Genomic DNA, 25,512 nt, shown 5'->3' with positions numbered 1-25,512 from the left:
CACCACTTTTCATTCTCTTTCATTTTTGGTCTTTTGTTATTGCAAGTTACAAACACCTTATATTTAAGGAAAGCCTTTTGATATGGTGACGCCAGCTGCCTAATTTTGATTCTCCCAATTTCATGATGTATTCCAATTAATGCAGTACTATTGATGTGAAATTGTTTTTTGACAAATATTTTGGATTCGTAAAAGAAAGATTTTATACCTTCTAGATTTCGACAATGAGATTTTCCCATTTTCTCAATTTTGTTTCCATTTATCTCAAGATTTATGTAAATTTTCTTCCTTTTTAGGTTTATATAATGTTAAAGCGACAGTTAAGTAAATTCGTACTCATCTAAATTAGTAAGGATCACCTTCGTCATTTGCTTTTTCAAATGGAAACTTATATACAGTACTACACTTCTCACATGAATATCCAACTTTTTTAATAGCAATTATTAATAGATTTAATATAATTAATTTAGTTGTAATTGTAATTTCAATAAATTTCTAGTTACAATAAATATCAATAGTTTTGTGATTGAATGAATTCACGAAAGGAAAATTATCAAACATATACCTTAAATTTACTCTATTATCAATAATATTATAAAATTTGAATTTATTTAATTTTCTATCTTAAAGTTGTAATTTGTATCAACCCTCCACCAAAACATTAATGCTATTAGAATATTTAACATAATTTAAATAAAACAGTCATTTTATCCTTGAATTCAAGGACATTTTTTCCTTTGCACTATCAATAATAAAATAAAAGAGTAACGCTATATATCCTAAATCTTTTATCTTAAAAAGTTATCTCAAATGATGTGACATTCATCAATTAATTAGTATAGATAATATAATTAATTTACTTAGATCTTGTATCGAATAATCAACCAATTAATGAATAACATATCTTTTGAGATAAAAAAAAAATTTTAATGTCTATCAATACTCAAAATATTTTTTTTAATTATGGAATCAAATTTAAGGACTAGATTGATTGTATGTTTATGGATTAGGCTTAGGTAATTTGTGGATTTTGTTTGGTTACGTAAATTTGTGAAGATAAATTAGAATTTTTTTTTTTTAAGTTAAGGAGAATAATAGAGTTTTAGGTATATTTAATTGAATATTGGTTATAAAGAATAGTTTTTTATTTTTTATATTTTAAATAATATTTTATTGAATGGTTGATACAAATTATAAATATATGGTGAAAAATTGAGTAAATTTAAAATTTTAAAATATTTTTAATAACATAAAAAATTTAATGTGAATTAGTGATAATTTCTCTTAACAAAAATGGCCAACAAGCAAATTAACCGAGTATTACTGCTAATCTTTTGTCTGGTTTCGTATATTATAATTATTTTCACTTAGCAATTTGTGCCGACATGTGCATGGCATATTTGTCAACCTAGCAGCAAAGCAAAGGCTGGCAGTTCTGTAAGCATTAACAAGCCTCTGACATTTTTTTCTGAATAACTCGATTAATTTAAACCCCTTAATTGTTTCTTAATTATCGTTTCGGTCAACTTAAATTCTAGTTTACTACGGCCCCCCAAAAAAAAAAAACCCTGAAAATAATTTTTTTTCTTCTATTTTACATAGCATTTCATTTTATCAAAATATCTTTGTTCATAGTAATTAGATTTTGACTTTTTGAAGCATTGCATTAGGGAAACTAATCCATTTCCTACTTTGTGGGTGCAGTTAAAACTTCGAAACAGACTTCTTAATTTTAATGTACTAATTTTTATTATTGAAAATATGAGTCGATATTTATCTATAATATTAATCTTAAATTTATTATCTATGATTCTATATGGATGGACACTTAACTCTTATCAATGTATAAAAAAAATCTTATCTTGATTTGGATTGATTTGTCGTGAAAGGCAAAAATTACATTACATATCTTTTTGTTCTACTTTTTTTCTTTTTATGTATCACTTTATTTTGTTCAGCCTCAATTTGTAAAAACTATTATTTTATTTTATATTCTTTCTTTCTTTTTTTTAAATAAAGAATGGACAAAACTCAAATAGGTTTTTATTTGTCTCCCTTGCTATCTCCAAAACTCAAATTCAAGCGTCAGTTGCTACAAATTTGATGTTGTTACCAATCGGACCAGCTGCTACAAATTTAATGTTGTTACCAATCCGACCATGGGGTGGTCATTTATTCATTTAAAAAGTGATGCTACGATTTTTTTTTCATATATCATTTATAATTGTTTGGCCTCCTTAAATGAAAAATAAATAAATAAATCCACCCCACGTTCATGTCACGTCATCTTTCAGAAGCTTCTGAAATTGACTAACATTTATAAGCGCCAAATATTAACCAGTGCAGTATTTATCAACTGCTCAAAAAAATCCCAGAAAGACAGCAACATTCAATTCTTCTAGTTGGCATTTGGAAGTGGGAAACAATGGATGGAACATAAATTGCAAGTATTGATTCCTGACAGGTTGTTGATGGAGATAGTTGTTGTCTTGTTGGCATTGAAATTCAAATTAATTAAATTAAAAGACATTGTCAATTGGTCTGGACGCCCACTCAAAGGCCACCCAATTGAATTTGTGCGCGTGCGTGCAACCTTCGTGTCCATGTGCTGCGAGGCCGCATGTTCTTCACATATAACACCGGCTAAATTTTATTTTTCAACATCAAACACTTGGGAGCTTGCTACTTGCTACGGTACATTATCTGTTGCGTACACGCCCAATGGTGGAAGGACACACATGCACAGGAGAGAGAAATTGCTTGCCAGATGCACCCTTTGTGGAGCTGGCTAAGGTGCAGCTGTTAGGTGCGGCGTCTGCAACGTAGCCTTATCCCAAAAACTTGTTCAATGAAGTTTTGACTGATTGAAACTTGAAAACATGCTCTCACGTTGACACGTTCACGTTGGGAATTAGAATAACGCAAGTCAACAGTTTCCATAAGACAGTTTTTTTTTTTCAATATATTTACAAGTGGGGTTTCTTTATGAAGCTGTAATTTTTTTACAGTATTAATAATATTTTTAATTGTGTATCATTAAATTTAATCAATGGTATACAATATTTACAATAAAAATAAAAATAAAAATAATGGTAAACGTTTAACATGGGTGAGAATTTTATAAAATAACTATGACCACTCTTAGAGTTTAAAATAATTTCACTTAAATAGTATATTTTATTTAAAATTATTTTTCAATCCTCCTTGAAATTTGAAATGTGATAATCTTTTTTAAATAAATCTTTCAAAATCTATTACCATTAAGTATAAAATATAATGGCAGGTTATTTAACACAAATCAAATAAATAAGTTGCAATTGTAAAATTTATATATGATATAATAGTAACAAATAACACAACTAAGTACATATACTTAAGTAAATGTCATAGTTACATCAATAAACTCATTGTTGAGATTGCTTGTAACATAAAAATTACTTGATCACATATGTTTTAATAAAATTTCATATCGTATATTAAAATACTTATTATTTTATATAATATTAAGGGCCATTGTATAATTGATCATGAAGTATGTATTGTTTTTAACACCCATTTAATATACTTATTCTCTTAACTTTATATTTATCTTACAAATAATATCCTTACATGGTAGGAATTTAAGTTTTATAAGCCTATATATTTTCATTTAATTTTCAAATGTCACTTTGTTAATTTCGTAAAAGTTAAATCTAATATATATTTCTAATGAGCTTTAGTTTATGAATCGTGAAAGATTATTTTATTGATATCCTTTGATTGTAATTATAAAATTTTATGTTATTAAGAATCATTACTTTTGTTATGATAATTAATAGTGACAATAAATAAAATATTGCCTCCAATAATATTTACGTGGGAAAAAAGTGAAAGAAAATCATTTATATTTTTAGATTTTTATTGACATAGTAGGAAATTATCTCAGCCTTATAAAATTTAACTTTCACTAGCTTGTTTTCATTTTATTTTCAAATGTCACTTTGTTAATTTCATAAAAGTTAAATCTAACACATATTCCTAATTAACTTTAGTTTATGAATCATGAAAGATTATTTTATTGTTATTCTTTGATAGTAATTATAAAATTTTTATTCTACGAAAAGTCATTACTTTTATTATGATAATTAATAGTGACAATAAATAAAATATTACATCAAATAATATTTAATAGACAAAATGAGGAAAAAAATCATTGTATGTTTTTATATTTCCATTATAAAGATATGGTTTGGGATACTTTAACTTAAAATTTTGGCACAATATTTGAGCCACTAATATCTCATAGTCTAATGGTTGATATTGAAAGTCAAAACAACATTTCATAATGTTATATCCTCCACAATTGAATTGCATGAAATAAATAGTTTAATTTTTTGATAAAAAATTTAAATCAAAATATTTATCACTCTATAGTTATATAGACACATATATATTTTTCAGTAATAATTGGTAAATAAAATATTTCTCATTTGTTGTGACTCATATAGTTTATTGCAATACTTTCTATTATCATTATTGTTTAAGTATTAATGGTTTGTAATTAAATTCATACAATACAAATTATTACAAGACTTTGTGTTAAATAACCTACTTGATATTATATTTTATACTTAATGGTAACTGATTTAGGAAGATTTATTTAAAAGAGATTATCATATTACAAATTTAAAGGAGGGGTGAAAAGTAATTTTAAATAAAATATACTATTTAAGTGTAATTGTTTCAAACTCTAAGGGTGGTCACAATTATTTTACAAAAATTATCCACCCACTTGAAGGTTACCATTATTTTTAAATTATTTTTTAGTACAAATATTGTATACCATTGATTAGATCTAATGGTTCACAATTAATACATTATTGATAATGTAAAAAAAATTACAGCATCATAGAGGAACCCTTAAAAGCGAGATAGTCATTTTTTTGTTAGTGAAATTTATATATATCATATATGTCCTTATTATTTTTATAATAACACACTTTTATTCATATTTATTATATAAATAGAAATTAAAATAAAAAATATAACTATTACAAATAAGAAATACATTTCTTGACATAAAAATTAAAAATAAATATTTTTTATAATTTTGTTATTTTATATATTTATTATAAGAAAATATTTATAAAATAACAAAAAGTACAAGAAAAATATCTTATTATTAATTTTTTATTCACATCAAAACATATATTTCTTATTTTTAGTGCTTAAATTTTAATTTTATATGATTTATTTAATTTGTAATAAATATAAATAAAATTATACTTGAAAATAAGAGTAATATTATAAAATTATGATGTCAAGATTTTTAGCTACTGTAAAAACAATAAGAAGATAAATGGGGTGTGTATATATATTGATTTCAATAAATTGAAAATTTACAACCTCCCTATTTAAAATTAACTCTTTTATAGTCTTATGAGTTATGATGACATATCGTTAAGATTGAAACTAGCACTAAAGAATTTTATAGCCTTTCTATGAATATTGTTTATTGTTGGGTTTGGTTAGGAACGTATTTATTTTATTTTTAAAGCAATAATTTATACATACATACATACATACATACATATATATATATTAAGAATTTCTTAGGTTCGATGTAATAATATGATTGTAGAGAAATTGAATTGTAAATATATTTCGGCACTCCTTCGAACATGATACAGCACTTGACACAAACACAACTCTCCACTTAACTTATATATTGACTTCTGTTTTACAGGACACATCATACATGCATAATTTATTACAACAACATCAACAGGATGGCAATTTACATATAATATAATATATGGATCATCATTATTTTTTTACCCAAATATCTTATTATTGGAACATGCACATGCAAACACAGACATATATGTATACGTGTTCTAATCAGGGTTTTCTAATCATATTAAAATTAGGAACAATTTAAAAAATTAAAAAATACATATTACAATATATTTTATTTGATAATATATTGAAATTTATGTATTTTTATTTTTTTACTGATTCCTTACTTTAATATGTTCAAAAATCCTGATTAGAAACCCAAATACACGCACAGAGATTATGCATGCATGATCAGTAGTTAAAGTCGAAGTTATTGAAGTTGTTGATGAGATTTTGCACGTGCTTTTTTTCAATTCCAAGTCGAACTAGGTATCCTCCTTCAAGATCTAACATTAGGAAAGCAGTCTCCGGAACAGGAGTTGCTAATAGAACTGCACCTGAAAGTCTTGGTCCCCATCCAAAATCAAGGGCATGAAAGGGAAATCTTAGCCAATCAGTTATGATAGTCAATTCTCTCATAGAGGGGAAAAACTTATCCGAAGAGTACTCGAGAGCCTTTGCGTATAATTTGATATATTCATCGGTGATCACATCTTTGGCTTCTTGAATCCTTTGAATTGTTTGATGAAGAGGCTCTTTGAGTAAATCTTTCACCGAGCATGACACCGAGGCAAGTACAAAGGCATTGCCGGTGAAGTTTTCACCAAGTGGTGGTCGGAGCCTGCTTCGCGAATCCACCGGAAACTGCAAGCATATGTTGGTGCTCGGATGTAGTTTAAGAGCCATCACTCTTGCCTGTATGGACAAAGAACTAATGTCATCGACAAAACTTTAAAGAATTTGGGGTTTAATATAATGCTGGTTTTAGTTGTGCTGATCTTTGAAACATGTTTTGCCACCACGTATACATTTATAAAAGATTTAATTACGAACATACTATGAAAATTACCTTCCAAACATGAGCACATAGAACATCAAATGTGGAGCACCTTGTAAGTTTGCCGCTTTCAATTGCCATTCCTTTCCAAGCATCTACAACTACCTTCTTCACACTTAATGTGACAAGTACAAGCTCACCTTGTGGGTCGATCTGGCCGAATTTTGAGAGTGCTGTTTCCCAGCATCTGTCATCAGAGGCCATGGCTTGCATAGGTATGCGATATAGATCTTGAATGGCTGCAACGTGGTCTTGTTCATATATTGAAGCAGCACTCGTATCAGGACATGAATAATTAGGAGAAGAGATTGCATGCAATAGAGCATCTCTTGAATGGTTGGGGAAAGTAAGATCAGACTCATCTTTCCCACTTGATACATAAGCCCATGATGCTAGAAATTTGAATGCTCCTACACCATCGAATAAGGCATGGCTACCTCCAAGTCCGATTGAAATTCCCCCACAAGCAAAACTAGTAATCTTCCAAAAGGAAATTGTGAAGAGAATAAGACTTGTGGAAATTTAGGCCCATATAACAAGCAAAGAAGTAAAATAAAAAATAAAAATAAAAACCATTAAAATAGAGTAATTAAAGAAAGCTGCATGTATACCATCTATAACATATAAACTTGCAAAATAAAATATCCTTGCAGGATAATCCAGCTGGTTGGCCTTTCGCATGGAATTAAAAATAGGTCAAGGTTCAATCTAGGGTTAGGATCTTATCATCTTAATTTCTTCCATAAGTTAAGCTAACTCCAAAACAGAGATAAGGGGGCATGCACCAAATTAGATGAAAACGAATACAAAATGAAGTGAAAACTATTCAGTCGTTTTCTCTCTTGAAGAAAATTAAAAGTTACATAAATCTAGGTTTCTTTCAAGAAATTCAAACCTGCACAAGGACTAAGGGATTTTCCGAAACATCGCTGGATTGACAGAGTTTAGGAACAAGCTTTTCATAGCAGGGTTTGTATTCATGCAAACAACCAAGCTCTTCAAGCTTGGATTCGGTCACTGCAGTTATCATGGTGACTCCTTTATTGTTGCAGTCAATCTCTAGCTTCCCTGTGGTCTCATTGAATTTAAACCTACCTGCTGCTGGATACCAAGAAACCAACACCCTTTGGAGAGCCCTTTTCGCTCTCTCGAGCTCGATAGGATTTTCTCCATCATTTTTCAGCTGGGATTTAAAAAAGAAGATGGTGTAGAGCATTGCAGGAGATATCCTGTCAAGACCAGAGAGCTCAATAGTTTGTATATTGGCTGCCTGCAGTTCAGATGGTCTTACTGTTATAGTCTCTTTCAAGGTTATCTCTAGATCCATGGCTAAGTTATTAAGGTATATTGATGATGGTTAAGATTAGTGGAAAATTTAATGCAGAAACTAACAATGATGTCTCTCAACTCCAGTACTTCATGAAAGTTAAGGAAAACCTTAGTTCATATATTTCAAAACTAATAATGATGTTGTGGAATCTTGGTCAAGTTTTGAAGAAATAAATTAATTAATAACCCTAATTCTTTAAGCAGGTAAGGGCCTAGCTAAGGTTTCTTTTTCGGACAGTTGTGTAGTGGGACGAGCCACGTAACATATAAATGGCCAAGGCTTTAATTTGAAAACATTACATATAGAGTATATGCATGCAATCTAGTACCAATTTGCAAATATAAAAAATAACAGTGTACTATACATAGACTATTAGGGCCAGAGCACTAATATAATTAACTAATTAGTAGCCAATAAAAAACTTACAGTACGGTATGGATTATGATTTGCAAAGCAAGTTTGTGATTTTATTTATTTTGTTTGTTTAATTGTAGGGTATTTCTAAGTCGAAGAAAGGTGATCCTTCGGTAGTGGGGACGAGTCCTACGGAATATCTTGTTTGGGAGTTGGGACAAATTTTACGTGACCATTATTATTAGTCAGTCTCAGTGACGAGCCTGTATCTTTTAAAATACAAATTTGAGATTTCACACTACTGTTAAATGAATTTACAACGTTATAAATTGTTGAAAAATTATTTTACACTTTAAAAAATAAAGACATCCATAGTAGAAAAGAGTTCTATTATCATAAATATATATAAAAGTCGAGTTATCAGTACACGTTTGAGTTTCAGTCACAAGCAATTGATCTGTGTTCAATTGGCCATAATCGACTTACTGGTAAGATATCCTAATGAGTTCCAAAATCATGCTTTAGTCAATCATCCAATCGAATGAATAATTCTCTCTTAGTCACTATGAGTCTTACTGACATAGTAGATTATGCAAAAAAAAAAAAAAGTTGTATCGAATAATCAGTCCAGCTCTAGATTATTTGGTGGCTTAGGCCAATATTTCTATGTGGTCTCCTTACATTCAATAATCTCAACTTTCAAAGAAAAATAAAAGAGTACAAAGTTCATTACATATTTAATTGTATCTTGAATTTCAACAATAACCAAGAATATTCTAAAAAGTTTCAAAAAAGGTCCTAAAATAATAGTCAAGAAAACATTAAGAAATTCTTTAGTTATTCATTCTTTGTTTACTAATTATAAGATTCTAATGTTGTGTGATTAATTTTTTTAACTGAAAAGGTAAAGAATTTATTTACTTTTCTTGAAAGACTAATAACAAATGAATTAGTAGTTAGACTATATTATTAGTTATATATCTTTAACATCAAAGATATCAAATATAGAATTTGTATAAAAAAATAAATTTTAATTGTAGAATAATTGTTAAATAGGCTTTCCTGCAATACTAATTTTAAAAAAATCTTTATTAATTAGAGTATTATTAGGAAAATAGTAAAAAATAGAGTATTCCCAAAATATAAGGTCCTAATTTATAGTCTTATTCGCCTATAGAGAAAGCTACCGCTGCAAATAATATGACGTACATACTTCAGCTTTCTTGTGTTACCTATACCTAATCACTTAAACCTATATAGAAAATAGAAAATGGTAAATATTTGGCAAATCAAAAGTATGATATTAAAAATCTATATAAACATATAGATAACTTTGCCGTCTGTATCACCTTCTTTATTTTATCATTGCTAGCCGATAAAATTAGTTAACCCTAATCAATGCAATTTTTATTTACTTCTATGTACAGAGATAGAAAAAGTAATTAGGAATCAAGAAAAGTCATTGTTAATTCTAGTGAGAGCGATTAGAAGTCAAGTGTCAAATATATAATTAAGATTTGATAAATTAAATTCATAATCTTGATATCATTCCTTTCATCACATCCTTCAGTAATTAACATATATTATTCTTATTAAAGGTGTGTAAGTTGGACACTTGTATGGTCCAACGGAACCCTACGGTACGTACAAAATATTTTTTTAAATTATTAATTACACATCAAATTATTGTATTATACATACAACTGCTATAACAGTAGATCATTACACTGATATTTACAATCAGATATATAATTGGGATTTACATTATTACATTAAATTTTATGAAGTACATGTCCAAACAAATAGCCTTCACAAACGAGAAATTTATATGCTCCACTCGCATTTCGCAAGAGAGAAAGACTTGCAAATAATTCAACACCATCATGCATAATGCTTAATTGAAGAAGTTTGAGTCCATAAGGACTCGAACCCCTACCCTCACAATCCTACTTAACTATGGGTCCAAAGGCCCATTGGCACGTACAAAACATTTAGTATAAGGACAAGTGGCCTACATATATGCATCAAATTATCAATTTTTTTTTTTTTTTTGTCTTCCCGTGGCTGACAAATTTTGCTGAAAACATGCATATGGTCTCTTATCATTTAAAAAGAAAATGTCTTTACTCTATTTGTGCTTTAGCAAAGTTAGCTAAAAGATTGGCTTACAAAAGCACCATGCATTTGTTTAATGTACATGTATATAGTAATGTTGGTGGGATCTCTTTTCTTTTTCAGGACGCTCCACCTTTGGCATTATACGTTAGGTTTTGTATTGACTTGCTAAACTAAGTGATCAACTTGCAAATGTAAACAAAAAAATAAATTAAAATAAAGTTTGAAACTTGTTAAAAGGGAAAGAACTTGTAAGTTGTAATTAGGGTTCTTTGTTCCTTCCAAAACCACGTGGACATGGACTGAGGATTTAGTAATGTTTTCGGATACAAGAAACATGGTTCGGGTTTTGTGTGGCTACATATTCATTCAATGTTTCAATACTTGATGACTGAACATATAGGAGATAATATATCGTACATTATTCTTGTAATTTTTATTTTGTTTTAAATCTTCTCCTTGCAATTTGGCATTTCATTTGTGACTGTAATCTAGAATTTGGTAATTATCTATATATCTATCTATCTATATCTATATATATATATATAACTGGGACTTGAAGAGGTGATGTGGCATCATCATTTCTCATCTTTGTATATTATCTATTATCTAATAAATAGAGAATTTTTCTTTTAGATTTGGTTTTTCATCTTTTCATAATTAATTTGATTGTTATTATACAATAACAATTATGTAAAGATTTTAATGAAGCATATTCTTTGTAATGAACATCCAGGGAGTGTTATAAATTTATTAAAATAAATGTAGATGTTGATAACATATATCTCTTAGTCTTTCCACTATCTCCCATTAGTAACATTTAGCTTCCCTATAACTCCCACTATCTCACAATGAATTATGATCCATAATTTTTTATTAATTTCATGAAGTGATTATGTAACTATAAAAGGAGAGCTCATCTTTTTGTTTTGTACACACATAATTAGAATGAATAAAATCACTCTATAATATATTCTCTCATTTTATTCTTTATCTTGCATTGCTTCTTTATTTGTATTGCTGGCTAATATCTTTTTTTTTGTGTTTTATAAGGCTGCCTCATCTTAAAAAAAAAATCAATTCATATTTTTTTATCAGTTTCATCAAGTGTAAAGTAAGAAAAAATGATAATACTAAATTCTTTTTTCAAAGCCGCATGAAACGCAGTTCTATTTTCTAGTTTATATATAAAGCTGGGACTTGAGGAGGTGATGTGGCATCACCATTTCTTATCTTTGTATATTCTCTATTATCTAATAAATAGAGAAATTTTCTTTTAGATTTGGCTTTTCATCTTCTCATAATTAATTTGATTATTATTACACAATAACAATTATGTAAAGATTTTAACGAGGCATATTCTTTGTAATGAACATCCAGGGAGTGTTATGAATTTATTAAAACAAATGTACATGTTCATAACATATATCTCTTAGTCTCCTCACTATCTCCCATTAGCAACCTTTAGCTTCCCTATAACTCCCACTATCTTACAAGGAATTATGATCCATAATTTTTCATTAATTTCATGGAGTGATTATGTAACTATAAAAGAATAGCTCATCTTTTTGTTTTGTACACATACAATTGGAATGAATAAAATCACTCTATAATATATTCTCTCATTTTATTCTTTATCTTGCGTTGCTTCTTTATTTGTATTGCTGGCTAATAACTTTTTTTAATTTTTTATAAGACTGCCTCATCTTAAAAAAAATCAATTCATATTTTTTATCAGTTTCATCAAGTGTAAAGTAAAAAAAATAATAATACTAAATTATTTTTTCAAAATCACGTGAAACGCGGTTTTATTTTCTAGTTTAATATATAATTAACCATCTCGTTATGTCAGAGTATTTCATTTACTATAACTCAATATAGATTTCCTTGATTTCTGGTGGCAGCCTGTGGGGTCATTGAGGTCTAATATGATTCTGCTGCTTATACTTGAGTTTACCGTCCTGTCATTATATGTTGTTATATATGTTCTGTTCTTGCGGGGTTGGGTTGAAACTTACTATTACTACTAAGTACTACGGTCATGATGGGCTTAGCCTGCCTTGTAGATGCAAGGTTAATAGACTCATCACACAGGCTCAACTAGGTCCAAGTTTTAAAGCCTGCAGGCTTCGCTCATCAAGTTGTTTAATTGTAAGCTGTTTAATTGACTGCTTTGGTATATGCTTATTAAATGGAGTTGAGCCATTAACCACCGCCCATTTAACGCTGTGATTTTTAGACTACCAAGTTCCTACTACCATATTCATTTCTACAAAGGTATACAATAATGATTAGTCATCACCAGTCGATTTTGCCTTTATCAATGTTATATCAGTTTTCAGTGAAGTTTTATAAACAAAGGATATTTGCGTGGTGAGCATATGCTAAATATAATGCTTTTGTCAATTATTATGGGAGTTTCAAAAGCGACAACTTGTTGAAAAAGCTTTACGGAAAAAACTAGCTTAAATTAAATCCATGAAGATAATACTAAAAAAAAAGCTAAATTAAATTCATGAAGATAATACTAAAATAAAACTTGGAGAAATTGTGTTTTCTTGAACTAGTAAATGATGACATGCAACCACAGAAAGGAAGACTTATATATATATACTGATATATTACAATTAAAACTTTACTGACGTTTATAATAAAAAATCAATGGATACTCTCCTTAATCATTTTATTATGGTATAGATCGAAGTTTTATTCTCACTTAATACCAAAAGAATATCTATTATATCCCAAATGACGGGAAGACAATAGATCTCTACCTAATTTTATTGGGCAGCTAATCGAGTCCCAGCAATGGTACTCGACTCGAACCCATGAGTGCGGCTCCAAAGGAATACTAAGACTTTGATTCCATGAAAATCTTTCGATCAGTTTCAGGCCCAAGATCACAAGTTCGAATGCGCCTGGACCCTGGCGCATTTTGATGAATGCTGAAATTTGATAAAAGACTTTGAAGTCCCACACATTGCTTCACCGAAGCAACTCATACTTCAGTTATGTAAAATGTCGAGGGACCAAGTATGTTACCAGAGAAAATTGTACAGATCAAGATAGTCATAGTACCCATCATCCCTTCTCCTAAGAAAAGCCATTCAAAAATAGATATACACCTTTTCGACTTTCAAAGCTTCCAAGGATCTATACATACAAATGGGTAAAGGGTGGTTTGTTGTAGTATACATGTACTTGGATTCTAGTCAAGTTAATAGAAGTTGGTTAGACAAATAACTGCAAGAATCTTCGAAAACCGAAGAAAACCAACTGTTGTCGCCATCCGTGGAAATCCAAAGTAAGCCAGCAGATTATCCAAAAATTGCTAGTGCTGCTTGCATACCCTCTAAATCTATTCAACAAGGAATTGATTCATTCCCAGGAGGTTTAGAGCTCTTGTTATGCGCCTGAGAGGGGTTTGGATTTGAAGAACTTGGCAAGTTCCTGATAGAGATTTTCTTCCTCAAATGGCTTTGAAACGTATCCATCCATTCCACATTTCAGGCACTCATCAAATGTGGCATGAATTACATCAGCTGTCATGGCTAATATTGGCAAGTGCAACTCGTCTCTTTTGGCAGTGCCATCAACCGAGGATCCACCATTCATCATCTGCTCATTTGCTTTGCTCTCCATCTGCCGGATTCGACGGGTTGCCTCAAACCTGGAAGGAGAAGAAATATAGATGAAATTAATATCATCCTCCGCAAACAATCTCTGCATATAAAAAATTGTATATAAACATAAACTATTTTGATGTACAGATAATAGAAAAGACGATTACGGAGTTTATGATTTCTGCATCTAGAAGCATCAGCATATGAATATTAACAGAGAGTAAAGCCACTCTGATAATGTCAAGTACTCGACAAGCTATACAGCTTTGATCTTGATCCCCATAGAAAAGTAAACTTATTCCCATCAGACAATAGTCAAGCTGCCCCAATAGCCACAGGGTCAGGTTTGTATGGCATATATTCATCATCAAGAAGGCATATAAATAAAAGCATACGTTAAATCTTAAGAGCTATAGAAGAAGGATGTCTATGTAAAGATCAATGAAGAACAACAAAATATGAAACAGATAACTGCCTTTTAAAGAGTGCAAAACGTACCCATCCATTTCTGGCATCTGAATATCCATGAAACAAGCATCAAAACAATGTGGTGATTGAAGCTTGTCCAATGCAGCTTTGGCACTCGCAGCACACTCTACAGTGGCGCCAAACTTCTTCAGTGCACCTGCAGCAACCATGCGGTTTACACCATTGTCATCAACAACCAAAATCTTCTTGCCACGGAGCAAACCCTGATGGAAACTAGATCCATTGGGCACACCTCTCCCAGCTTGCCTCTTGTTCTCTGTACTGAGAACCTGTTGAAGACAAGCAGCAATCATACTTGCTCTTAAAGGTTTCATTATCACGGTATCTGCAAAACCTCCAGCCTTGGCTTTATCACATTCATCCTTGCTAATATTGGTTGCAAGAAGGATCAGTTTTGGCAACTTAAAGACATGTCCATTTGGCTTCCAGTCCAATAGTTGAGCATTAAAGCCGCTATCCTCACCAGAAATCCAGCAATCCTTCTCAACTAGAATGATGTCAGGCTGGAACTTATCTCTGCCTTATTCAATAAGGAATACCAATCAGTAGGCTCAATTATTTATATTAACAAGTAAGAAAAGGCAGCTATTCTTTTATTTCTGTAAATACAACACATAAACAATGGCAACAAGCACATAAGCACAAGCGCCTAGCATAAAAAGGTGCTCCGTTAAGATATCAGGTAGATTGAGTCTGGTATGGTACAATTTACACATTTCTACTCAAGAATGAAAGACTAAATTCCCAGAGGATGAAGGAGATTGGGGAATAACATTCTCTAATTCTCCAAGTGAATCCATAGAGGAGGAAAAAGATGGAGTGGAGAAACATACTAGGAAATCAATTTGGTCCAACTCAAGAAATTCTATAAGAAGCAAGGAATGCAGTTAATGCTTAATTTAAATTCTCAATCATAATGATTGATCTGAACCTTGGGAAAATAACTAGGTAACTCTACAGCAAATTTTAAGGATGGAAAGTCAACGTTCAAGTGAAAATGCATCATACGTGTGCATAGTCTAATAAAGATTCTTCCTGCCTCAAACAACATGTAGTGGCATGAAAGACTGGAAAAGAAAATAAGGAAATAATTGCCATGGTTTCATCTCCAGATCACACTACAAACATCGTCATCAGCAATGGACCAATAAGTCATGGAGTAGTCTGTATCATCTTATCGCATTTTTTTAAATTTCCTCAGAGTTAACAAGATTCAACTGGAAAACTTACTCAGATGACGTTAACCCATTTTTTGCAGTGGAAGATGCATCCTTGATGCTGCTAGACATTTTGACCATGATGCCAAGTCTATTTAAATGGTATTGGGTTACAGCAGCTCTGACTGGTTTTTCATCAACTACTACTGCTTTCAATCCTTTAAAACCAGGAGGAAGATCTTCCGATTTTGACTGTTTAATATCCTCAAATACATATTCCTTGCACTTCCCAAAAACTGCAGTGAATGAAAATGTGCTTCCAACCTGAGGGCGACTTACAAAGCTTATCTGACCACGCATCAACTCAACCAGACATTTACTGATGCTCAAGCCTATACCAGTTCCTCCATAATGTCTAGAGGTTGAGCTATCTGCCTGCATGAAGGGCATGAAAACCCGCTCCTGGGCAGACAAAGGAATCCCAATTCCTGTATCCTCCACACATACCATCAAAGTCACATCCTCTGAGCCTCCATTAGAGGCCATCATGTTTATAATTGAAGCATTAGACTGGAAGCCTTCAGCATCAATTAAATGTTTAAATTTATCCCAACTATTCCGCCCATCAGCTGCTTCAAGACCACTTAAGGTATTAAACTGGCCAGTGCCAGACCTACAGGCACCTTCTTCTGTTCCTCCATTCAACAGAGTTTCATCTTTCGCATCTGTTTTAACCATTGTGCGTTCAGCTAGATGAACTTTAACAAATATATGCCCTCGTTCAGTGAACTGTCAAAGATTAGTATGGTGAAATTTATCAAGTAATTGAATTGCAAAGATTAATAAATGACAGTAATGGTGGAAAATAAAATCAAGTCGTCAGTAGATCAACTGCAACAAGAGAATTGTAGGATACAGTCACAGTGAGAGTACACTTACTTTGACAGAATTTCCCACAAGATTTGTAATGATCTGTCTGAATCTGCCCGGATCCCCAATAACAAATTCTGGAACTTTATCAGAAACAAATACTGCCAGCTTCACATCCCCATTTGAGTAGATGCCAATTGCCACCATTCACATATGTCGAAACACCCCAGAAATTTAAAAAGAGAATAAACCAAGTCAGTTTGAAACTGTAAAAATATGCAGCAGTTATCATAAACTACAAGAGCTTTATTTCACATTGCAACAAATTTAGAAAAATGATGATATTTTAAGGGCACTTTAAGCCATTGATGTCAAATAACGTGGTAATGGATGAACAGAAACATATGAGCATTCATTAGGATTTTGTCAGGCTACCTCAATGCCTTTGTTTCTAGACTTCTCAGAAAATAAAGAGAGGACATCATCCAGTATTGCTCGCAGGTTAAACAGGACAGCTTCAAGCTCCAACTTGCGAGCTTCAATTTTTGCCCGGTCAAGAACCTCATTTATTAATGCTATCAGTGCCTTTCCACAAATTTGAGCAGTTTGAGCATAATCTCTTTGCGTGGAACTTAAATCTGTGTCTAAAAGCAAAGCAAGCATTCCTACGATCACAAAGATACCATTGCATCCCTGATTAGAAGGTATTCAAGTGCCTTAAGAAAACTTAATATTTTGAGAAGAAAAAACTTTATAAACAAGATCTGGAACATACCAAGAATGCCATTCATGGGCGTCCTAATTTCGTGAGAAACAGTAGCTAGAAACTGGTATCATGAGCGCAAGTTACAATTAGGTGAGATAAAGTTGTTGCTATACCATAGGTGAACTGGTGTTTGAAAAATACATTAGATATTATACCTGGGACTTGGCAACATCAGCTGCTTCAGCTCGAACTTTCAGTTCCTGCATTTTATGGAAATCGTCCTCAACTTTAACAATGTGAATTGCTGCACCATATAAGATATAACCTACTAATAAACCAATCACAAAGAGAAAGAATGCGGTAGTGAGTGCTGTCCATGGTGTAGATGCTTTCTGATGATATCTGCATAGAGTTCAATGTAATCAATATCTCGATCAGAAAACTCCCGGAACTCTGACACATTTTCAAATAATGACCACTAACTAGACGCACTTGCCTGCATATCATCTTATGCTTCCTGAAAGAATCTCCGAAATCAAGCTCGCTCTCATGCAAAAGAGACATGTCACCATCTTGATTTTGGTCACCATACATGATTAACGGATCAGAAGCATTAGTCATATCATAAACGTTAACCAAAATCGCCTGATTACCAGCAAGTTGCCCAAGCAAATTCTCCACAAGGGACTCTACATCAAAAGGTCCACCGATGTATCTGTTTTCATTAAGAAGTTTATTAAGCTTAATGGGCATCTGGACACATTAACAAATAAACTTGAATTTGGAAGCCAAGGCTTCTGCCAGTGAACAAGGTGATGGCTTCAAAATACAAATCATGTAGTGAGTACTGCAATTATAGCAGAGGACATCGGTACACACAGAAATGAATCGATAGTGAAGTTGGCTTGGTATCAAAGGTGATGGTTGGCTTCAAAATACAAATCATGTAGTGAGTACTGCAATTATAGCAGAGGACATCGGTACACACAGAAATGAATCGATAGTGAAGTTGGCTTGGTATCAAAGGTGATGGTGTCAACATCACTGGTAGGATGTTAATTAAATAGCAAAGAATTTTTTTCTCATTGATATAAAAATATAAAGAAAAACTAGAGCTTTTTCCACTTACTTATGTGTGTTAGTTCCTAAGAAGGTGCAAAATGAGCTAATTTCTTTTTCTGTTATCAAAATTACTATTTAACTTGTCCTTAAAGGATATACTATTGAACTAGCCAGTAATTTGATTTGAGTAAGAAAATTCAGCAAGAAATTTTCAAATGTTGGTGCATCATACTCGCAGTTTTATGGAGAAACTTTCTCTCACTTCCATGCATCAGTTTTTAAACATCCATGTGTCATATTGACTTGCTTTGGTCTTCCATTACTCCCATATATTTCCAACTAAAACAGAAGGCCAACCTCAAAATGTCTAAAAATACATCAAGTTTAAAATAATCAGGACAAATACCGAGACTTACCCTGCTGTTGCTTTGATGCGCTCTTCGACAGTGGACCTTGGTGGTAGCTTGGACTTATATACAGGAAATGTCAACACAACGCCGAGATGATGAGAACCTAACAGTCTAAAAGGTCTTGTTAGTACTGCTTTCCCAGTAGCCCTAGCCCTCAAAATGTTCTCTCTATCCTCCTATATCAAGCAATGCAGAAATTACAAGTCCAATCAAACACCTGATTATGTGGCATACAGTAAAATAATTTGATTTACACCAGAAAACAAGCAATTAAAGATTATAATTCAACAACATACCTCCCCTGACATCATGTCAAGTGATTTAACGTGGGACATAGGTTCTTGATAAAACATAACTGGTGCATACTCATCTCGTATGGGCGAAGGTTCACTCTTCATTGTCGTTATGGTCATTCCATGCTGCCTCTCAAATTGTTCCCTCTGTGCATCAACCACTCTCGGTGCATAAGCAACTCCACTCAGCAATGGCCGCTCAAAAGCTGTTCTGGTAGTGTACTCCGCAAATGTGTCCTGCATTGGTAAAAACATATCCATCACCCAAAATTTACTCCGAAACAAGAAAGTATAAATTAAATTAGTGTTGAATTAATTAGTCTTCAACTATATCATTCAGCTAGATCAGCGTATGAAAGAGTAGCAGCAAATTTCAAACTGAATTTATTTTTTTCCCCTTTAGTAAAGCAAAAAACCAATGGTAAATTTCCAAATTCAAACTCCTCTTCCAGAGTTTTCATAATAGTCAAACAAATCCGAAACACCCCAACGAAAAGAGAGCAAATAATCAAAATTGCAAAAGAGAAAGAAAAAGCAAAAACCTGATCAAGTGCAGATGGATTCTTGAAATAATGAAAGGTGGAGACAAGAATGGTAAGAGCATGAACATGGTTAACAGTAACATTAAACTGATCTTGCAACATTCTTGCCCTCTGATCACACATGCTACCCAATACTTCCTTCCTCCTGATTTTGTTCTCTTCATCCATACCTCTGTAGATTGACATGCTGATAAACGCCATACCCATAATCCACAACACCAAGGCTTTAGGGAGCCAAGCTCTGTTGGACTGAATAAATGTGTATCCTATTTTGGTCCCCATTTGTTCATTTACTTTCAGAGCCACTGAGTGGCAATGATTCTTTCTCATCTTTAGACCCATAATCAACAAAAAAGAACACTACCACAAAATCTCTGCTTGTGCTTCTGCTTCTTGTTCTTTGTTAGATACCCATTTCATATCTAAAAGCTAGAAAAACAGCCTCGAGCGAAGATTAAAAATCAAGCATAAGAATTGGAACTTTCTTTAAAGTACTCTCAATTACTAGATGGGGGAAAAAAAAAAGGTGATGATAAACTCCAACTAAGTTATGATTAACAGCATTGTTTTGCGTGATTCAAAACAAAGCACACAACTTTCACGAAAAAGAAACGATTTTTAAGAATTCAAGATTGAAACTTTTTTCCAAACTCAGAGAGACAAGCATGACTCTCAAAAGATGGAAAGCAAGAACCCAGCTCAAACTCCCAGAAACGGGGATTATTAGTTTAGAAAACTAACAACAACAGGAACACGCTAATCATGTTCTCTTTCAAGCGTGAAATTTTTTTTAATCTTTTTTTTTTAATAAGTTCAGAGCCCAGAGGAAACAAGACAAAGTAAGAGCACGTTCACAGTTTTTTTTTTCTTTTTTTAATGAAAAATCAAACCGCAACACTACACAGAAATGAAGTATTGACCCAGAAAACACAACACAAACAGCGAAGCACAACAGAGCGAAGAACAAAATCTTCTGGATATAAATGTGAAAAGATTTGTTAGGAGAGTAGCGAGGTGTTGGTACATTGAATAATGGTGACTACAGTTTGGTCATCGTTGAATGTTCATCCGCGTGGCTTTCTATTTTATTTTATTTCGCTTTGATGTTGTAAGAAAACTGATTAAACATTAAAATATCTCCTTAAGCTTTTCTAGTTTAATGTTTTGTTACTTTTTAAAGCAAAACTGAATCGAATTTTTATGATTTTTGTAGATACGCAATTGTCTCTTGTCTCCCTCTCGCCAGAGCCCCACGTTAACGGTTAACTATTCAATTCTCTCTCCCCCCCTCTCTGTCTCTTAGTTTTTTTCTTTTCTTTTTCCTTTTCCCTCCTTTTATTACACACCTTTCACAATTGACACCACACTCTGCGACTGTGACTATGTTGTATGTGTCCCCATGCTCTAACCTCTCCTCTGAATTTCCTATTTGAATGTACTTTTCATATCAATATGTTAGTTTGATTACTGTTCTCTGAATATATGTTTATATATAGGGAGCCTCTAAGTTATAATAATTGTAACATACATCTCTCATGTGAACCACACAAAATTGTAGGATCCACAATTTATGTGGTTCACATGAAGAATGTATGTTACAATTATTGTAACTTAGCATTTGCCTTATATATATATATATATATATATATATATATATATATATATATATATATATATAATAACAAATTTATAAATATTTACAATTAAAAATAAATTAAAACTCATTTTAATAATTTTATTATGACACAACTTAAAATTTGACCCTCATTTAATACTTAAAGAATATTTAATCTATTATTACAAATAACGAAGAGGAAATAGATTCTTATTCAATTTTATTAGAAGGAGAATTAATATTCAACCATTACTAGGACTCAAACCATACACTCAAGGAATCTTGATCAATGGACCTTTGGTGCAGTGGAAGAATATTTATACTTATAATGTTGAATGTAAGGGTTCAATCAGATAAAAGTATTAGGGGGTTAATTTCAGTCATCCCTCAATTATTAGATAATTGACTGGAGCCAATTTATCTCTCACAAAATGTGAGTGAAGTGGACAGCCTACAAATATTAAAAAGGGTTTAAAGAATCTTGACAGCACTTTAGATGAGTACATGCTGCGAAAAAAGTTTCAGTTGTATAATATATTTATAAATATTAATTATAATATCTAATATAATATATAACAATGTTCAAAAAATAAAAAAAGGAATCTTGAATTTATGATTTTATTTGGGTTGTTTATATTATGATACATGGTGTCTATTTATTAGGCTAAAAGGCAAATGCGAACTTAAGAGATTTGTTGTACTTTGATGTCACTAGAATTCAACTAAGTCTAATTGTTATTGATTGTTTTTTGAAAATTTATCGTGACTTTTTTATTTGAAGAATTAATTATGCTGCATTTTTAACTTTTCTATGTTTTTATTATGGTCCACACCCAATTTGAATTTTTATTTCACCCAAAAGATTTACTAATTAATTAATTAGTTATGATTTAGTTCTCTCACCTAGAGGAGAGAGAGACTGTGTGTAAATTGAACATAAAAATAAACAACAATAATGAATAATTAATAGGCGAAAACAAAAGACACATGAGTCCAAAAATCAGTATCGCAAATCTTTGCGATAATGACATCTCGACAAGTCGGGATCTCGTTCCCTCGGAAATTATATAAATCCCGTTTTACCCTCAGCTGAATTTCAAGACTGTCCTCTACAAAAGTATATATTTTATTCTTTTTTACAAATGCGAAATGACTTTTTAATTTTTTTTTAAATTGATTACGCATTAAATTATTGTATTGCATACATATTTATAGCTGCTATAACAATAAATTATTACACTGATATTTACAATCAAATATATAAATAAGACTTATATTATTATATTAAATTCTATGAAAGTACATATCCAAAAAAATAACTCACAAACGAGAGATGTCTCTGCTGTATTTTACAAGGGAGAAAGATTTATAGATAATCTTCACTTGATTATCCTTAATTGAGAGAAGTTGAGTTCATAGAAACTCGAAATATCTACCCTCATAGTCATGTTTAACTTTGAGAATAGTAGTTCACCATTAGGTAAAGGTCACGTGACTTTATAATTAAATATTCATGATGGAGAATTGGAGATTTGTAGTTTTTTTTTTTAATTCCATCCAAATTTATGGTATGGTTCCCTTCTCTAGTGAAATTAATTTCAAGGTTTATAACAAAAATTTTTCATATATTAGTTTGATATCATTCCTTCAACTAATCAACATAAATAACCTTGATGGTGGAAGCAGATGTAACGGCACAAAAGGCTGAAGTAACAAAGCTCTAACTTAATCAATGGGCCTTTAGTCCAGTGGGAGAGCCCTTGCACTTACAATGTTGAGTGCAAGGGTTTGAGCCTCCATAAAAATATTTATGAGGGTTATTTACAATCTTTTCTCAATTATCAAATAATTTAGTAGAGCTAGTTTATTCCTCACGAAATATGAGTGGAGTGGACAACCCTCGAATATTTGAAAGGGTTTGAAGAATTTGGGCAGCGCTTCAGAAGAGTACATGCTACGACGAAGGTCCCCATTGTAGAGTTTGTTTGTAAATATTAATTGTAATATCTGATGTAATATCAGTAACAGTCTTATACAACAGTATTTTTTAAAAAAAAAACAAAGCTCTAACTTACAGTACGGTGTGCACTTTATTTGTTGACAGAGGAATCCTTATTAAAAGTATCTTTAGTACACTTTTTTTTTTAACCTTTTTCAATCTTATATGAAATTGCTAATGATTTGATCAATTGTGTATTAATTTGGATACAGTCTTTCTGTGATTCATCCTAATTTCTATTATATATGAATCCTTTTCCAATTACAACCATTGGTTAAAATTTGATCTTCAGTGAATCCAAGTCAACCAAAAGTTTACAATACCATGGCTATTAAATTTATACGAAAAAAAAAAGTATTTTCTGAAGGTTTGATTTTGATGAATTTTTTAATCATCAATTATGAATTATGAAACTACACAAACTGTTACTTATTTAGCTAATTAATAACCTTTGTCATATTCTTAGTCAGATATTGATTCATGCAGACAGCCCAATGATCGGTTTTCTTGATGAGTTGATTATCGAGCCTGTGATGAATTGCCCTTTTAAACTTTTTATCAGCAGTCTTTGTATGTGTGAATTGTTTTAATGGATAAGGTTCACAAAATCCATAAGTTTCAAACTTCATTGACTTTTGCTCATCGCAGCAAAATATATGGTCCATTCGTGTTTATCCCTGATCCCCGATTGAAAAACCATTTGATGTCTAGAACTAATTAAAAACGTATATTAAAAACAATTCAAGAGTCTGTGAATGAAGTTCTGGCCCTCTTTTATTTTTGGAAAATTTCAAATGCTGCAGTTTTTTTCTTTTTAAATAATTCTCCTAGATTTGTGTAAAGATAGGCCATGCGTATCCCCTATATACTTGTAGAATCATTGAGGCTATATATTTTAAGATTTTGAGTTTCATATTTGAAAATTACAAGTTGTCATAAGAGAATTAATACTGCGTCAATTGATAAATCCATTACTACAAGAGTTAAAGGATATTTTTTTGTGACACTCTAACATGTTGTATGTACATTCAGTGGAGACATTCACTGTTGAAATCCCAATACATAATCCAATATTTTTATCGTAACAAACTGAATGTAAATTGATCTAAAATTATGGAATGAAATTCTTACTCTGAATTTCTGTGAATAACAAAATTTGTAGGTCAGTTTGTCATCTCTAGGAATTAGTAGGGATGGCAAAAATTCCCATGGGGACGGGTACCTTCAGGGATTTTCCTCATTTGGGAATGGTATGAGGATAATTTCATATCCAATTTCTTATTCAGGGAAGGGACGGAGAAATTTTTTTACCCAATTTCTTATTCGGGGAGGGGACGGGGATGAGGTGGAATCCCCATCCCCTACCCATTTCCCCTTTTAATTTTTAATTTTATTTTAATTTTTTAAAATTACTAGTAAATAAATAATAAAATTTAAATTATAAAATTATAAATATTGGTAAAAATAAAAAAAATCAAAATATTTATATTATTAAATTTTTGGGCCTAATTAACTAATTAAATTCCTAAATTTTTATTTAGGAAATTAAAAAGACCGAGTAGATTCTATTAGCCCAAAAATTTTTTAATTTTAATATTCTTTAAATATTTTAAACTTAAATCTATTTTTTATTTATTTTTAGATGTTATAATTGCCCACAGTGAATCACAATTTTAATATCTAATCTAATATAATATAATATTTGCTCTTGATTTGCTCCGATTTAATTATGGTGTTGTAAAGGGAATAGTCTACATTTATAAAGTGCCCAGGCCACCATTGAAAAAGTTAATTTTGAATCTAAATTCGATTTTATTTGTAACAATTTTGTATTAGACTATTAATTTGTTCATGATAGTTTGTAAAAGAAGTTTGTATCACTTGCATGCTGCGTTACTTACTAATTTAATGTATGTGACTTTTGTAATGGATATTAATGTAAGATATATTTCGAATTTTACTTTTATTTGAATTTTTTATTTTAATATGATTAACTCAAAATCGAAAACAAAAAAAAATGTATTAGTTATCCGGGGATCGGAGACCCTCGGGGATCCCCTGTTATTATTCGGGGAGGGGATGAAGATTCTCTCAAGTAATTCTGATGGGGACGGGGAAGGAACGGGGATATACGCAAAATATTAGGGATGGGTACGGAGAGATTGGTCCCCTCCCCTCCCCTCCTCTCCCCATTGCCATCCCTAGGAATTAGGTACTTTTTAATAAGATGTG

At 31.4% G+C, this 25,512-nt stretch overlaps 2 protein-coding genes across 2 annotated transcripts; both read right to left on the bottom strand.

Annotated features, from left to right (window-relative positions):
• Nucleotides 1-6,069: 6,069 nt before the first annotated feature.
• LOC107175679 (brassinosteroid-related acyltransferase 1-like) lies at nt 6,070-8,042 on the bottom strand. The gene is made up of 3 exons (XM_015527344.1): nt 7,611-8,042; nt 6,728-7,195; nt 6,070-6,573 (listed from the first exon to the last, which is right to left on the bottom strand). The coding sequence occupies exons 1-3, from the start codon at nt 8,040-8,042 to the stop codon at nt 6,070-6,072; spliced, it is 1,404 nt and encodes a 467-aa protein (XP_015382830.1).
• A 5,443-nt stretch (nt 8,043-13,485) lies between these two features.
• Nucleotides 13,486-20,898, bottom strand: LOC102614597 (histidine kinase 4). The gene is made up of 11 exons (XM_006469224.4): nt 19,667-20,898; nt 19,128-19,361; nt 18,838-19,007; nt 17,856-18,074; nt 17,575-17,761; nt 17,429-17,480; nt 17,089-17,318; nt 16,723-16,821; nt 15,857-16,572; nt 14,636-15,142; nt 13,486-14,184 (listed from the first exon to the last, which is right to left on the bottom strand). The coding sequence occupies exons 1-11, from the start codon at nt 20,006-20,008 to the stop codon at nt 13,920-13,922; spliced, it is 3,021 nt and encodes a 1,006-aa protein (XP_006469287.1). The 5' UTR covers nt 20,009-20,898; the 3' UTR covers nt 13,486-13,919.
• Nucleotides 20,899-25,512: the final 4,614 nt, after the last annotated feature.

The sequence above is a fragment of the Citrus sinensis genome, chromosome 2 (assembly GCF_022201045.2).
Source record: "Citrus sinensis cultivar Valencia sweet orange chromosome 2, DVS_A1.0, whole genome shotgun sequence".
NCBI classification, from domain to species: Eukaryota; Viridiplantae; Streptophyta; class Magnoliopsida; order Sapindales; family Rutaceae; genus Citrus; species Citrus sinensis.
The sequence above is the reverse complement of the archived record's forward strand: the minus strand, read 5'-3'. Positions and strand labels throughout refer to the sequence as shown.